This window comes from Pistacia vera, unplaced genomic scaffold (genome assembly GCF_008641045.1).
Source record: "Pistacia vera cultivar Batoury unplaced genomic scaffold, PisVer_v2 Contig216, whole genome shotgun sequence".
NCBI lineage: Eukaryota > Viridiplantae > Streptophyta > Magnoliopsida > Sapindales > Anacardiaceae > Pistacia > Pistacia vera.
The window spans coordinates 521,255-536,722 of NW_022196020.1; the positions used below are offsets into that span (position 1 = coordinate 521,255).

The following is a 15,468-nucleotide window of genomic DNA, read 5'->3' on the forward strand; positions in this document are numbered from 1 at the left end:
TCAGAAAATAGGTAAATATTATTCAAGATCATCATCGAGAAACCGGAATATCAATCAATATAAGTGGTACTGCTTATTATTACAAGGCAAAACTCCCATCCCATGCATAGAAATTAACCCACTAAATTCAACTGATTAATTAAAACGAAACTCGGATGTCTGCCCAAATGATCTCTTACAGTGAGCAATGGCGGCTTGAATCGAGTTATTCTCAATGGGATAACCATATCCTTGTTGAATGGAGGATTGTGTCGCACTTGGTGAGTTCTTTGGTTTTCTATCTCTGCAACTCAGGCTCGAACTCATTGCCTCAAGAACTCCTCTGATTGCATCCAAATTTATATCAAACGCTTTTGATCTTTGCACTAACCATTTGTCAAATGGCTTCTTCAAACTCTGACTCGTTCGAAGATTATTATTATTATTCTCTTTCGGTGATCTCTTCATCTTCTCCGTCTGTCGTCCATTGCTACTGGTAGTATTACTGGGTTGATGGTTTGGAGAATAGATGAACTGGTACGGTTTCATGAATGATGTTAATATTGTTCGAATATTTATAGATCGACACTTGATCAAAAATTTCATTATGATTCCACCGTTCGTTGTTGTTGTCGTCTTGGTAATCTTCGTTCCTTTCCTGCTATAAATATCATGCATCAACGACAAACCCTAATAAAATATTGTCTATTTTTTAACAGTTAATTAAGCTTTTAATTAAAAATGGCGAAAAAAGTTTGCGGAATTCTATCAGTTTTGCAACCACCATACATTCATATTAAAAAATGGACATGGCCGGCTGTGTGAATTACCTGCTTTGTACTACCAACTCATGGTGGTTGCTGCAGCTTTCACGATCAGAAGTGGCATCTTTCTTATTCACTATCTCCGATGAAGCTGCCGGATTTGACAGCAGTGAATTCAGTAGGCGATTGACTGAGAGGAACTGCACCCTCCTTTTGATAGTCTTTTGAGCTTTTGCAGCAGGTTCTCTCGTCCTCCGTCGTGTGTCCGCGGAAGAAAAGCCCAAAGTGGAGGCAGAAGTTGATGAGGACGACGTCGATACAGGAGTTGTAACAGCGTCGGAGAACTCAGTTCCGATACTGTCAACAGTCGCGATACTGTCCACAGTATCGGCACGAGCCAAACCGCAGTTGGGTAGAAAAGGAACGGAACTGTCCACACTCCCAATACTGTCCACGGTATCGGCACGAGCCAAACCGCAGTTGGGGAGTTGCAGAAATGGAACCGAAGATGAAAACGATATACAAAATTCCAACTGATTAGACCCATCATCAGGATGATCTCCATTCATGGGTCGCTCAAGAGCTATCTCGATGTACTGGTCATCGTTACCATCCTCCTCATCAGAGAAGGCAGCGAGCGCGGGGCTAAAATCCTGACCGCTAAAAGAGAAACTGGCTTCCAGTTCCGGATCTCGATTCATGATACTTTGCTCCATAGTTCAATATTATTGATGGAGCTATCTATCACTACTTCAATGAAGAAAACAGAGTGACGAAGCGAATTAATAGGAGGAAGAAGGTAGAGATATTTACATTAAGAGACAAAAAACAGATATTTTGGATGGGATCTTTTTGATTTGTTATATGTAAAAGAAGTGAAACCAAATCATAAGATGAGATTTGTTGTTGATGAGAGGATATCGATACATGTGCATGGCTAAACTTAAAAATTTAACTGTTTGATTCAGAAAACTTCAAACTAGAACTAGTACAAGGACTCGTGTCCATTTATACATGAAGAATCAAGCTCCAATGACTTAAAAAATGGAAGAAAATTTGTCTGCTAATTCAAGTATTTTAATGTTGAAGATGATGACAGCTTACCCCATGGATGACATATGGCGCATGTGGGAATCTTGTGGTGAAGGAAAAGATGAATTTTAATTGTTATTAAGCAATCTACCATGGGAGTTAATCCAAAAAAACTTGTTTATATTCTAATATAAACTGCACTGGAACCGAGAAGGGGAATCGTGTCTGTAACAACAGTACAAGAGAAACCCATGATTTGGTGATCTACATCAGCCAATTACTAATTTGTTAAAAATTTCTTAAGCTAATTAAGATGAGTACTGTGAAACCGATCGAATCAAGCCCTGAATATGAGGGAGTGGGGATGACTTTTATTATGCTAACAAATAGTATAGGTAGCTCCATCTCCATTTTGTGTAAGGAGCCAGCAAACTTCTGATATATGGCTAATCTTGACCTGCAGGAAAAATGTCTTCTACCCCAGTTTTGCAGCATCTTGTTTCAATTGTTTTAAGACAATTTTTCTTTTAACTTCAAAGCTAATCAATTGATCATCCTCAATTTGAGGGATTAAATTAATCATGGATAATATGTTTGCAGATATCTCAACTAATTCTTCGGAGCCTGAAGCGAATAATTGGGTAAATCCCCTTATTGACTATCCCTATTAGTATCTAAGAGGACTCGAATTCAGAAATTCGTATTAGACCCTTTTACGCTTTTACCATTAGACCACCTGGTCGTGTAGCTTATTTTTTATGCTCACCAATGGGTTATTATTGATAAATGATTGAGAAGAACATAAAATTAAAGCTATGAGGAATTGAAATAAACTTGAAAACTCTCTAATGGAAGGTTTTAAATATTCCTTTTGTTTTAAAAAATTCAGAAGTGCGAGGTAGCCAGGTCCCCTCATTGAAAATGTATCTTTTCAAGTATAATTAAGGTGGATAAGTAACCCATAATTAGTTTGCATTCATGAACATAGTTAATGATCTTCTCTGTTTCAACTACCCGAAACAAAGAAGTGCCAGAAATTGGTGTATGCAGCAGAAAGAGCAGTATATTTTCCTCCTCTGAGCCTCATATTGACCTCCTTCTTCCTTGCTGCTTTATCTGCTAAGTTCAGATAGTCTTAAATTTTCTGAATGTAACAGGTCTGATTGCTTCATTTCAATGCAGTGGCTATATACGGATTTGTTATAAAGTATGCATCTGTAAAGTGGGGCAATAAGCTTGATATGCAGAGTTCATTTATGGCCTAGCATTGATTGTTATATTACAGAGTTAAGAATCATCGAATTCTCCTCTTAATGATCTTGCATGGGTTATAATTGTTAAATGATTGATGAGATAAAAGTTTTAGCTATGGCTTTGAAAAACTCTCAAGTGGAAAGTCAAAAGTGGGAGGCGGCGTCCCCATCTTCCAACTATAAGACCGATTCCCGTGAATTGAAAAGGTTGTGCAACAGTATTTACCCAATCAATCTGGAAGCTCAACCTTAATTTTCATTTTTTGCAGCTTTTCTTATCTCTGCTCAACACTTTTCCAATAGGAAGACTGATTCCAATGAATTGAAAAAGATATGCAGACTTCTGGGCTGTGAAGAAGACTTTACATGAAACTTTTTGTGTGTGTAACAGTTGCGTCTTATCTATATGCAGAGCCATTAAAATATTGCACAAGAACTTCGTCTTTCTTTTCTGGGTTTGTTTCTTGTAGTTTAATGGAGGATTGGTTTGACAAAGATGATGATCATAAACAACACAGACAAACACCAAGTGTACATCCATATTATGAATTATATAAACTATAAAATTAAGCTAGAGAATCCATTAATGACAGTGACATAACAATATTTGATTTCTCCTTCTAAGGCATGTCATCATCCCTGACAGACAAGGAGCGCTAGACAAAACTCAAAACCAGAGCACCATCAACAGCAACAACAACAACAAAGACGACGACGACGATTATACGAAGCAAAAGAGAAAGAGAGACAGAGAGAGAGAACCAACAATCAAGAGCTTCGAACAAGAACACTCTGCATCATGTTCTTGAACTCAAAGAAGTCAACCCGACCATCATGGTTTCGGTCAACCGACACGATCATTTGTTGAACTCTTGCAAACTCATTCCCTTCAGGCAATCCCAGTTTCCCCAAAACCACTTGCAATTCACGAGCAGAAATGAACCCATCTCCGTCTTCATCGAACACCTTAAACGCCTCCGATAAATCTGACTCCTCCTGCGACATCTTCGCGTCGACCGTGGCGCTTGTGCTCTCACTTTCCTCCATAATATCTTCTTTGCACCCAAACAACATGTCATCCAACGATTGGTGCAGCCTGACAAAACCTTCAAACGTAAGTCCGACGTTGCCGGGTTCAACATACAAAGTAACGATGGATTCTAACTCGGGTAAGTCAGCGTCTAGACTCAGAAGGCTAAGGGCTTGATACAGCTCTTGAACGGTGATCACACCATCGCCATTCTTGTCAAAAATATCAAAGATACGACGGAGACGGAGAGTGTTGAGACTTGGGGATGTCCGTAGACGAAACGATGAAGATGAAGTCTTCCTGCTTAAAGTTCGGTTCCATACTTTTCCCCCCGTGGTGGCGGCTGCAGCTACTTCCTCCATTTGTACGTTAATCTTGATGCTGTTTAAGCAGCTAGCCGAGCCCAGTTGGGGGAGGGATCGGAACGCAGAGAGAAAAAATATATATATGCCGGTGTTTGTCTGGAAAGAAACTGAATTATAAGATAGGAACCGGTGATGAGAATGGCAAAACTAAGCAGCTATAATTATTGGGACAATACGCGTTTGACGGGGAAAGAGCGTTTGTGCAATATTTAAGGAGAGCCAGCCATGTGACCTTTTCTTTTTGTCTGGCCCTTTTATTTCCCAGATCTAGGCATCGAACGACTTCTTCATAATAGCAGTGATTAGTTGACTGGACCATTGATTCATAATCTTTGGTTCAGTGGTCAGGAATAGGAAGATGATAATAATATATATATATTAAACATGTTCCCACCCAAGGTTTAGTAAAATTCCCAGTTCCCACCCAAGGTTTAGTAAAATTCCCAGTTCCCACCTCTACTTTCATTTATTCCAGATTCCACCTTTGATTAAACACCGTCAATGACTGTTCAACTAATGGTGGGAATCTGAAAAACTGACTTAGGCCTTTTATCGAGCAGGTCATGGATGCGACTTCGGGTTTTGATTTCCCACAAACAAAAAAGTCAGAAACAGCCAAACAACATACCTACACAAACTGCAACACAAGAAGAGTCTTTTGGTGTAGTCCGATGATGTCGGTTGCTCTCCAATCGAGCAGAACACGATCGAGAATATGCCCAAAATTGCAAGATGGCAAGTGTGAGAGTGGCTGAAAAAGTGAGTGATGATGACAAGTGGGGGTATGGGTTTTGTACAGGAGGTCGTGGAGAGTTCAAAGATGGTTTCAGAAGTTATTTTGGAGTTCATGATCGATAAAAAAAAAACTAAAATCCAACAGTTAGGGTGATATTAACGTGAGCCGTTTCTTGTTAACATAAGTCTATTTTCAACTTAAAAGACTATCAACGTATATTAGTGTGCTAACATAACTTTACTGTTATAAACAGTTAAAATTAAAAAAATGGTATTAATTTAAATGTGAGAATCTAGAATAAATGAAACTAGAGGTGAGAACTTGATATTTGACTAAACCTTAGGTGAGAACATTAGTTTACTGTATATATTACGTATTAGAAATTAGAAATAGAAATCAAAGAAATACAGCGAATGGAGAAGACCGCATTGATATTTGGAACGTAGGTAGGTATGGCCCACCTGGCTTTACTTTCCATCCCGTGTCGGACGCACGTGGGTGTCGTGTGAAGCATTTTTCCATATAAGAAATTAGGGAGATGAACAGTTGAGTTGAGGTGGGATCCAATGGTCCAAATCCAGACTTGTTTGATTAAAATAAGCCAGTTCAGTTGGATTGGTGCGTACATAACCTTCCCGTAGGCCATAACCCAACTTCAGATTCACCACTCTCTTCTTCTTATTCAGTTGCAGTAGTTTTCAGTTTAAGTTGTAGTTGGAACTCTCGTCTCTTTCTCATTGTTAACAGCGGCTGCTACACACTTCTGCTTCTCTCAATCTCATCTCGGGTATTTATTCTTCAATCTGTCTTTGGCTTTTGTTTTTTTCTTTTAATGATTAATTTGTTCATAAATGAGTCCGGTTACCATTTGATGTTGTCCTGGATCTGTAGTTACTGCTCTCTGTTTCCAAAACGTTGTTGTTGTTATTAGGTTTTTGGGCATCGGGGATTTCCTTGAAATGTCTCGTTTGTATTGCTCAAGGGTTTAATTATATAACGTTGAAAGCATTCATTTTTTAGGTTTCTAGCTTTTAGGTTTTGCTTCGGATTTTTCTGTGTGTTGCTTGTTTCCTTCTGAAAGTTCAATTTTTTAACATTTCCGTGGGAAGATTTTAGCATCAGAGGAAACAAAACTGCTAATTTTTCATACTCCTTATTAGGGTTTTGTTCCTCAAAACCACGGTGTTGGAGGATAATTTCTGCTCAAAATTAAGGATTGCAAAGTTTTAGTTAATACCTACCCATTGTTTTCCATTTTCAACAGCTATCTCTATTATGGACTCTGCAACTTGTGCGGACCTGTCAAACAAATGCCAAGGTTGTGAAAAATTGGATGTTGTTTGTAACAAGGAAGTTGTTCAAGTATCAGCAATGTCTAATGGGTCAGCTTCTCTAGAGCCTATCACTCCTGTTCCTAATAGAGAGATCGCTGATTCTCCATATGACTGTAATACTCCGCTGACTGAGGCGAAGAGACCTACCAAAGTTCCGTGTTTTGGTGCTAAAACTGCTAGAAAAGAGGACCTAGTTGCATGTGCTGATGATAGCAGCCCCCGTGCTAAAACCGCTAGAAAAGAGGACCCAGTTGCTTGTGTTGATGATAGCAGCCCCCGAACACCCAAAGATGTTGTCTTCGACCCCTTTGCTCCTGGTCCTGATAACATGGCAATGGCTCCCCTCTGTAAGAAATATGCTGAGCAAATGAGGACTAGTGTTGCACGCTGCCTGAAATTTGAATCTTCTTTCAGTTTGATGGAAAATAAGACTTGTGTTGATGATACGGAGTCGATTTCAGATGAGGAGATGTTTGAATCTGTTTACAATAATCTCTTGGAAGCTATTGTTTCAAAGCAGACTGAGGGCCTCCTAGCTGAAATTTCAAACACTGAATGGGATGCTGACTGTTGCAAGACACCTCCAGCTCCTCACCTAAATGGAATTGCTGAAACTTGCCCTGGTGCTCCAGTGAAGCCCTCAGCAAAATCAAGGAAGATTGATTTAGGATTATGCAGAAAGCTTGAATTCTGATATAGTGGATTTGTAAGTTTTTGACACAGCTGACAATAGTGCAATCTTGAGGTTTCGATGCAGAGAATGACGTAGCGGCAAGCAGTGACTAATTTTTGCTTTATTTCATCATGTTGTACTTTTTAAACCCTAACGTTTGTTCTTCTAAATTATAACTTGTGGCACTGGGAGAATATGAGAGAATATGTTCCAAGAGAAAACAGTTCTGTCTGCCCGAGCTTCCGGCGTAGTGCTAGCATTGTATAGTTGATATTAATCTTATTTATAAGTTGGCAAGTTATTTTTTCTCTGAACATTTTCGATGTCCTTTCTCTATTTTTTGTAACAAAGAATTATTTCTGCATGGTGGTTTCTCTGTCACACTGTTTGCTCATTTATGTCAATTCATATGATTGTTTTGCTTCTATTTTGGCTGGTGACATCCTGACATGGTGAGGAATCTATAAAGGAACTGGTAATCAAAGATGCAGAGAGATCGGTACTTTTTCTATTTTCTTTTATATTCAAAATATGAACTGTCCAATTTGCTGCTTGAGAATTGAATTCCTGTAAATTTAGTAAAAGTGACTGGTTTTAGATGAATCTTGCTTTTGTACTAGTATGTCTTGTGTCTTTTCCTCAACTACTATCTTAGCACTACTTTTTCTTCAAGAACAGCAAGTCTTTGGGACATTTTCTTTGCTTTTATGCTGAGAAAGATGTGCTGCAAGACCATAATTGCTGGCAGTTTGAGTGTCATTCTGGGTCTTTATGGGCCTCTACATGGCTACATCAAGATGTGCCCAGACACCTACTTTTGTTTTTGTTTCACTGAGGATGTGGAGAGCCTTCCAAGATAACACTTATACAAAGGAAAACCAAGATCGAGATTTTGGATTCAGATTGATTCTGCATATTTCAAAGGAGTGGATGACCATTATGTGGATACAGTTTTTATATTCAACAACCATTTTCCTGCTTTCATTGATTATTTCAGTAATCAAATTCTTTTCCACTTATACCATACATATCATCAGTAAACGACTATTTTCTTTCGAAATTTTTTCTTATGGTAGAAGTATAATCCATTCATTCGATGATGAATATGGGAATTTTCTTCTGTTTATTGTTACTATAGATGCATATGACTCGATAAAACAGTTATAAAGCCACAGGAAGATGAAGAACTCTACATCAAAAAAGATGGGATAATATAAAATCAAACATAAAGTTCTCTTCCTGTATACAATATCTCCTCTCCCGTCCAGTCCAGCATCTAAATTATTGGTGACGTCTCTGTACATCAACTTAAAGGAAACAAAAAAAAAGGATTATCATCTCTGAAAAATCGCATCTGAGAATAAAAAAACAAAGAACTCACTTCTAGTTCTGATTCTGACTCTTTCAACACGCATTCTTAGTAACAATATGGAGAGGAATCTAACAGTCTTAACAGGGGGAAAAGCCAAAACTGAAGGCTGAAGCAAAGCAAGGAACAAGAAAATTATACTCCAATCGAATCCAACAAAATACCTGAAGAGTTAAAGAAATAACATGGATCAAAGCTTGTTCTTGCACTCTTGGTTGGTGATATTCATAGCAGGAAAACCAATAGTAAATTTGCAATCAGAAGAGGTGACAACATGTTTCTTGAAAATCCCCAAGAAGTTGATTCTGCCTGGAATCTTTGTATGCGTCTCCATGACTACCTGACCGCCCATTATGTCACCGATCAAAGTAGTTATATCGGATGCAAACTTATCTACCTGAACTGTAAGCCTGCATGGAAGAGTGGTGGAGCCAGCGGACGGAATCAAACCCGGGTAGATATCAGCCTCTCCAACCTGGTCGCCGCCATACATAAGGATACTATTACCAGTGCCATGCCTGAAACTGGCATGGTTTGGGTTCTCAACGAGGATTTGAAGGTCAAGGGTGAGGTTGAGTTGGAAATTAAGGGTGGGGAGAGTCACACGAGGAGCAATCCCTTCAACCTTTGCCGACTGAAGTTGAGTCTTGGGTTGTTTTGTCTTAAACACGGTCAATGCAAGGATCAAGACAACGACAAACAGCAGGAAAATAAGTAGTATTATTGCACCAATGGCAATAAGACATCGCCTTTTCCTCTGGCTTTTCTTGGGAGGAGGAAGAGCTTGATCTTGGTTATGTGTTGTCATTGATCAATGTTCAAGATGGTTGGATAGAAATAGAATTGAACTGGATCAGATCTAATCTAATGTTGAACTAGAAAAATCAAAAGTTTGATGCAAACTCTCATAGAAATAACAGTTGGGAGGGAGAGGGAGAATAAATGCTAGGTTTTGACCTGGACACAAACAGCTAAGTATTTTCCAAGTGAAAGAAGTAGTGGGAAGTTGGATGGCTTTAATGCACTAATTTGTCCAGCTTATTTTACCACAAACAGAGCTTTCACCCATGGAAGGGTCTTGAATGAATGAAATCTTTCACCTAATTTCATTTTAATATAAATAATTACACAAACAAGAGAAAGTGAAAGAAAACAAATCAGAATATTAATCTTTAAAATCTTTGCTTACTACTGACTCCAATAACAACAGGGAAATTAAACAAATAACTAGTCCAATCCAACAGTATAATTCCTCTTTTAACTGTTCTCTTTTCTCTCAGATGAACAACACAATATAAACTTTGTTTTAGATGGTGATATTAACTATGAAAAAAAAAATACAACTTTCAAACGCTGTGTGCAGTTAAAATCTTCACATGCTTTGTTGCCATCGAGGTGTTTATATTTAATTTACTGGTTTTTGGTGTGAACTGTAAATACAACCTTCATCAGAAAGAGTGTGAATTAATAATGCCGACAAACAGCTTTACTTTGAAGAAGATTCCATCATTAATATCACTATCATAAATGGAAACGTACTGGTTTTTGGAAGAAATAGATTTCAATTGAGTGTCAAACTTTGCAGCAGCAGCAGCAGCAGCATAAAATAATATTTGCGTAATCTCAAACACGAATTCTGATTGAACCACCACAGCCATTCCCTAAAGAGAAAATCTACAGTTAATAGAAAATTAGAAAATATAAATACAGATCGATAAAACTAAAGCTCTGTACATTAATAACAACGATGGCTTGCCCTTTGACCTTGACAGGAAAAGGAGGAGACAAAATCAAATCAAAACTTACTGGAAGGGAGAATTTAGTAATGGGTTTTGAGTTTGGTTCAAGAATAAGCAAAAATCGAATCATCCAATTGAAGTAAAACATGACAAAGTTGAATTTTTTTATTGCAAGAAACAAGTATATTACTAATCAGAGAAAGAAAACTACAAAAAAAGAGATACAAACGACAGCCATCTGTGAAAGCTAAAAGCTTTGACTATATTATAAGCTATTCTTATACGTACAGTGTTCTTCGCTGGTTGTACGGTTAAATATAAAGACAGTGAAGCTACAGTTAGAAACCGAGGTCACATGAACCTTAAACATTTTAAAGATTGAAACTTTCCCAGAAATTTTGGTGTTAGTGCTAAGAGGCAACGAACCCGCTACCATGTCGGAAAAAATTTGACGATTTGACGCAAACCGGTCGGTCATCACGGTGAGAAATACAACCATATGAACTGTTTCATCGCCCGATACTTTCCCGGCAGGAATCGGAACTTCTCCCACTTCCTCTCCTCTGTAAATCAACAACGCCGCGCTGTCCTTGTACTTCATGCCCACTTTGTTCGGATTTTCGACGGTGAGATTGACAGAGACGGTCAAGTTGAGATTCACCGTCGCTCTGGCCATGTCAAGCCGCACCTTGAGGTCATCAAGCGCGACGGCATCGACGGTGATTACGGGGTCTTTGGCTTTGAAAACGGTGAATGCTAAGATCACCATTAATACTATAAGCAAGATTAGAGTGACTCCTAGGCCTATGCATATGTTCCTCCGCTTCCGGTTACCGGAACCTCCCTTCTTTGCTTCTACGTCCATCTTCTTCTTCCTCCCCCAACAATGGAATCTTGAATTTGGGAGAATGTGTTTATATATAGCTGTTGGTTTTGTTTGAATTTTAATGCTCCTGGTGTTTCACATTGAAGAAAAAAATCTTGTGAGATGAGAAGCTTCTATGGAGGATATTTAATTTTCCTGCAAAAAAAAAAAAAAATTAAATTAAATTAAATTAATTAAATTGTTGAGGGGCGGGTTAGGGTTCCGGGTTCGGTTATAGCCCACTTAATCACTATCGGGTTAGGACTATGGCCTAACAGTTTGGGTGTTAATGACAATTTTATCCCCACGTTTGGAGAAAGACAGAAAGTATTCTTCTGGTCCGGTAAATCTTAAAAGTCACCGTTGTTTGGTGAAAGTATCCCTTTGGTCCAGTAAAATTTAAAAAAGTCATTACAGTCTCTATCATATAGGGGTGTTCAGTTCCGGATACCCTATACTTTTTGAAGGAACCAAAACCGGAACCAGAACCGACAGTTCTTTGAAATTTGGAACCAGAACTGGAACCGACAGTTCTGGTTCCTAGGTACCCAGAACTAGAACCACCTGGCACTTGTTAACATAAATAAAATTACAAATTATAAATTCAAAATGACAAACTCCTTTACTTTGTAAAAGTAGATTCTCAAAAGTCAAATCAACTTACTTTAAATATTATGAAATATAAATATAAATGTATTCATATTATTTTTTCTACAAAAGTTTTTATTAACCCCCCTAATATGTAATTTTATTTTATATTAGTCTCGGTTCCTAGTTCCTGGTTCCGGTTCCTAACTATAGGAACCGGAACCGTACAGTAACGGTTCCAAAAATTTGGAACCGGAACCTACCCATTGACGATTGGTTCGGGGTAGGAACTAGAACCAAACCCAGGGTACCCACCGGTTCTGATTCCAACCGGTTCTTTTGAACACCCCTACTATCATGTAGTTAGAGAAATGTCAATTATGCTGATAGCCTGATACTTTAGAACTAAAATATCCATTATACCCCTATCTATCTTATTATAAATAATAAATTAAAGAATAAAAATTAGGAATTTACAAATTAATATAATAAAAATTACAATAAAATAAATAGCATTTATTAACATTAAAAAACATTTCAAAAACTAAATTTTAAGATTTCAAATAAAAATCCTTACCTTTAAAAACAAAACTAAAAAATAAAAATTATCATTTCAAAATTTATTTTATAATTTCATTGTCCTTTAATGTTTTTCTTTTTCTGTTAAATTTCATTTTATAATTTTATAAATTAAAGATAGATTTAATTGACAAAATTTATTGTAATATTACCATTTTCAATCCATTTTTTATTGGAGAGAAGGAGATGCAACCTGTGGATCCTCAATGGAAGCTATCTAACAGCAACCCACCATCGTCGTGAGCCCCAAGTAAATCATGGACAAAAGTATTACCTTTGCATCTAGCGAAGAATCGAACCTAGAACAATTATCTAGTAACAACCTACTGCTGCTGCGATCCCAGATAAATCATGAGTAAAAGTATTACCTTTGTGTCAACAAGAATCGAACATGAAACTATGAGTTGAAGCCATGTATATTGCACAACCCCCTAATTCGCCCTTATCATTGAGCTTGAAGAATTGTATGAATGATTATATATATTCAATATTTATAAAAGTGTACAATATATAGGTTCAACATATTCTATACAAGGAAATTCAATTATCCTAATAATGAAATTAATCAAAAATATAAGGAAATATGATATTATAATAATTATGTGTGCGTTTGGTTTAATATTCCTATCCATATTCTCAATCATATTTTCAAAATATTTGTTTGTTTAATTATTTTGGAAATATTAGTATATTTTTTTAATTACTTTTAGACCCTTTAAGTTTATTAATTTCATTAAATACCCCAAAAAAAGTTAACAAAAAAAAAAAAAACACTCCCACCCACCCATAGTTGCCCAAAATTTATCGCAACAGCCTACAAACGACCAGAATTAGGCAATAATTCACCAATCTGGCATTTTCTGGCTAGATCAACTGTGGATATGGCCGAAAAAGGCCAGATATGGCCGTCGTTGATGGTCAACGACGGCTATATCTTTGCCCGTCGTTGACCGCTAGATCTAGACTTTTACAGCCGTCGACGGTCAGATCTGGCCGAAAAAGGCCATATCGACGCCCTATCCGCCAGATCCGACCGGTCTGCATCATAATGCCATTTTTCGGTCAGATTCTGATGGTGGTAGCTAGAATTTGGCACTGTGGGTGGGTGTGGGTGTTTTTGTCATTTTACAAAAAAAATTATATATTGGGGTATTTAGTTAAATTAGCAAACCTAGGGGGTTTTTTAATTAATTTTTAAAATTTACCTAGTAAAACTCACCATATTCAACTACCCTATATTATTCCCAAAATAACAAAACAAATGGATCCATAATAATGGAATAAAATCAATTTATTCCTTACTAGTGGATAAGATTTTTGATTTTATTGGGGTTCGATAAAAACAAAATTCAGTAATGGGTTTCGAATTTGTTACGAGTATAAACAAAAATTGAATCATCCCATCAAAGTAAAGCGAATTTATTATTGCATAAAACAAAAATATCAATAATCAGAAAAAGAAAATACAGACGAGACGACAACAATCTGGGATATTATAAGCTATTCTTATACGTACACTGCCTGTCGCTGACTGTGCGGTTAGATATAAGGACAGTGAAACTACAGTTAGAAACCGAGGTCACGTGAACCTTAATCATATTAAAGATTGAAACTTTCCCTGAAATTTTTGTGTTAGTGCTGAGAGGTAACGAACCCGCTACGACGTCGTTAAAAGTCTGAGAATTTGACATGAAACGGTCGGCCATCACGGTCATCAATACATTCATAGGAACTGCTTCATCGGCCGATATTTTCCCCGCAGGAATCGGAGCTTCTCCCACTTGCTCTCCTCTGTAAATCAACAACGCCGCGCTGTCCTTGTACGTCATGCCCACTTTGTTCGGATTTTCGACGGTGAGACTGACGGCGATGGTCAAGTTTATATTCACCGTCACTCTGGGCATGTCAAGCCGCACACTGAGGTTTTCAAGAGCGACGGAATCGACGGTGACTACGGGGTCTTTGGCTTTGAAAACGGTGAATGCTAAGATCACCAGTATTAATATAATCAAGATTAGAGTGACTCCAAGGCATATGCATATGTTCCTCCGCTTCCGGTTACCGAAACCTCGCTGATTCTTTGCTTCAATGTCCATCTTCTTCTTCCTCCCGCAACAATGGGATCTTTGAATTTGGGATTATGTGTTATATATAGTTGTTTATCTATATATTTTAAGACCGGCTGCTTCACATTGAAGAAAAAAATCTAGCGAGATCAGAAGCTTCCATGGCGGATCTTCAAGTTACCAGCAAAAACAATTAAATTAAATTGTTGAGGTGCGGGCGGGTGATGGTGGGTTGGGTTTCAGTTACAACTAGCAGTTTAGGACCATGGCGTAACGTTCGGTGGTGCAGCGATTTTAACTCTGGGTCAAGTGGGTGGTAGTGGGTTTGGGTTTGGGTTTGGGTTACAGCCCCACTAGATCACTAGCAGGTTAGGACCATGGCCAAACATTCAGTGACGTAGCGATTTTTCCTTTGAGTCAAGTTTAAATGCAACCCAATAGGTTTTGAAAAATAACAAAAAAATCCCTTAAAAGTTAAAACTAGAGTCAAGTTTAAGTATTTTGCGGCTGATTCCTGATTGTATTGTCCATTTTACCACATAGACCTCACAGTTTTACCTTCAAACTTTGCAACCCAAAATACATCTGCCAAGGCAAGGAGCACCCTAAACTATGTACATTTGTGCAAGCTCTTTCCCTACGAAATGCAAGATTCTTGCATATGGTTTTATATAGTTAATGCCCACAACAAGGCATCAACTAAACGTACCTCATGATACAAACCTTTTTTTTTTTTACGTACACTCCAACTAATCTCCCGAGACTCTAGAACTATCAGTCAGGTAAGAACTTCAATGAACCTAGTTAGTAAATACGAGTACGACAAAAACAGAGTACGGGTATGATACGACAAATGGTGAAAAATACGTTTGTAAAAATTCGAATACAGGAATAAAACGTCTGAGGTATATAGTTCGTGAATAATATGGTTGGGTTGATAAAATACAAAAATCCGCGAATGATACAACTAGGTTTATAATTCACGTTTTATTCGCGAATTTACTAATTAGGCCAATAACTACCCCCTATTAGCAACCAAAGAAGTACTCGAACTTATGACCTTTTGAATAATACACTTAAGAGTCCCTATCGAACC

The 15,468-nt window shown here is 37.7% G+C and overlaps 5 protein-coding genes across 5 annotated transcripts; 1 reads left to right on the forward strand and 4 right to left on the reverse strand.

Moving 5' to 3' along the window:
- Positions 1-3,528: 3,528 nt before the first annotated feature.
- On the reverse strand, positions 3,529-4,783 carry LOC116129985 (calcium-binding protein CML42). The gene has a single exon (XM_031415725.1). It carries the CDS (start codon positions 4,418-4,420, stop codon positions 3,797-3,799), a length of 624 nt encoding a protein of 207 aa, XP_031271585.1. The 5' UTR covers positions 4,421-4,783; the 3' UTR covers positions 3,529-3,796.
- Positions 4,784-5,721: 938 nt separating this feature from the next.
- On the forward strand, positions 5,722-7,538 carry LOC116129978. Its single transcript, XM_031415717.1, has 2 exons — positions 5,722-5,946; positions 6,424-7,538. The coding sequence occupies exon 2, from the start codon at positions 6,435-6,437 to the stop codon at positions 7,185-7,187; it is 753 nt and encodes a 250-aa protein (XP_031271577.1). The 5' UTR covers positions 5,722-5,946; positions 6,424-6,434; the 3' UTR covers positions 7,188-7,538.
- A 720-nt stretch (positions 7,539-8,258) lies between these two features.
- On the reverse strand, positions 8,259-9,529 carry LOC116129979. The gene is made up of 2 exons (XM_031415718.1): positions 8,700-9,529; positions 8,259-8,473 (listed from the first exon to the last, which is right to left on the reverse strand). Exon 1 carries the CDS (start codon positions 9,341-9,343, stop codon positions 8,726-8,728), a length of 618 nt encoding a protein of 205 aa, XP_031271578.1. The 5' UTR covers positions 9,344-9,529; the 3' UTR covers positions 8,259-8,473; positions 8,700-8,725.
- A 99-nt stretch (positions 9,530-9,628) lies between these two features.
- Positions 9,629-11,230, reverse strand: LOC116129980. The gene has a single exon (XM_031415719.1). It carries the CDS (start codon positions 11,137-11,139, stop codon positions 10,540-10,542), a length of 600 nt encoding a protein of 199 aa, XP_031271579.1. The 5' UTR covers positions 11,140-11,230; the 3' UTR covers positions 9,629-10,539.
- Positions 11,218-14,662, reverse strand: LOC116129981. Its single transcript, XM_031415720.1, has 2 exons — positions 13,823-14,662; positions 11,218-11,295 (listed from the first exon to the last, which is right to left on the reverse strand). Coding segments are annotated over exons 1-2 (582 nt in total). The 5' UTR covers positions 14,403-14,662; the 3' UTR covers positions 11,218-11,293.
- Positions 14,663-15,468: the final 806 nt, after the last annotated feature.

Coding starts and splice junctions, on each gene's coding strand:
- LOC116129985 (XM_031415725.1), bottom strand. CDS start 4,420: ATGGAGGAAGTAGCTGCAGCCGCCACCACGGGGGGAAAAGTATGGAAC.
- LOC116129978 (XM_031415717.1), top strand. CDS start 6,435: ATGGACTCTGCAACTTGTGCGGACCTGTCAAACAAATGCCAAGGTTGT.
- LOC116129979 (XM_031415718.1), bottom strand. CDS start 9,343: ATGACAACACATAACCAAGATCAAGCTCTTCCTCCTCCCAAGAAAAGC.
- LOC116129980 (XM_031415719.1), bottom strand. CDS start 11,139: ATGGACGTAGAAGCAAAGAAGGGAGGTTCCGGTAACCGGAAGCGGAGG.
- LOC116129981 (XM_031415720.1), bottom strand. CDS start 14,402: ATGGACATTGAAGCAAAGAATCAGCGAGGTTTCGGTAACCGGAAGCGG.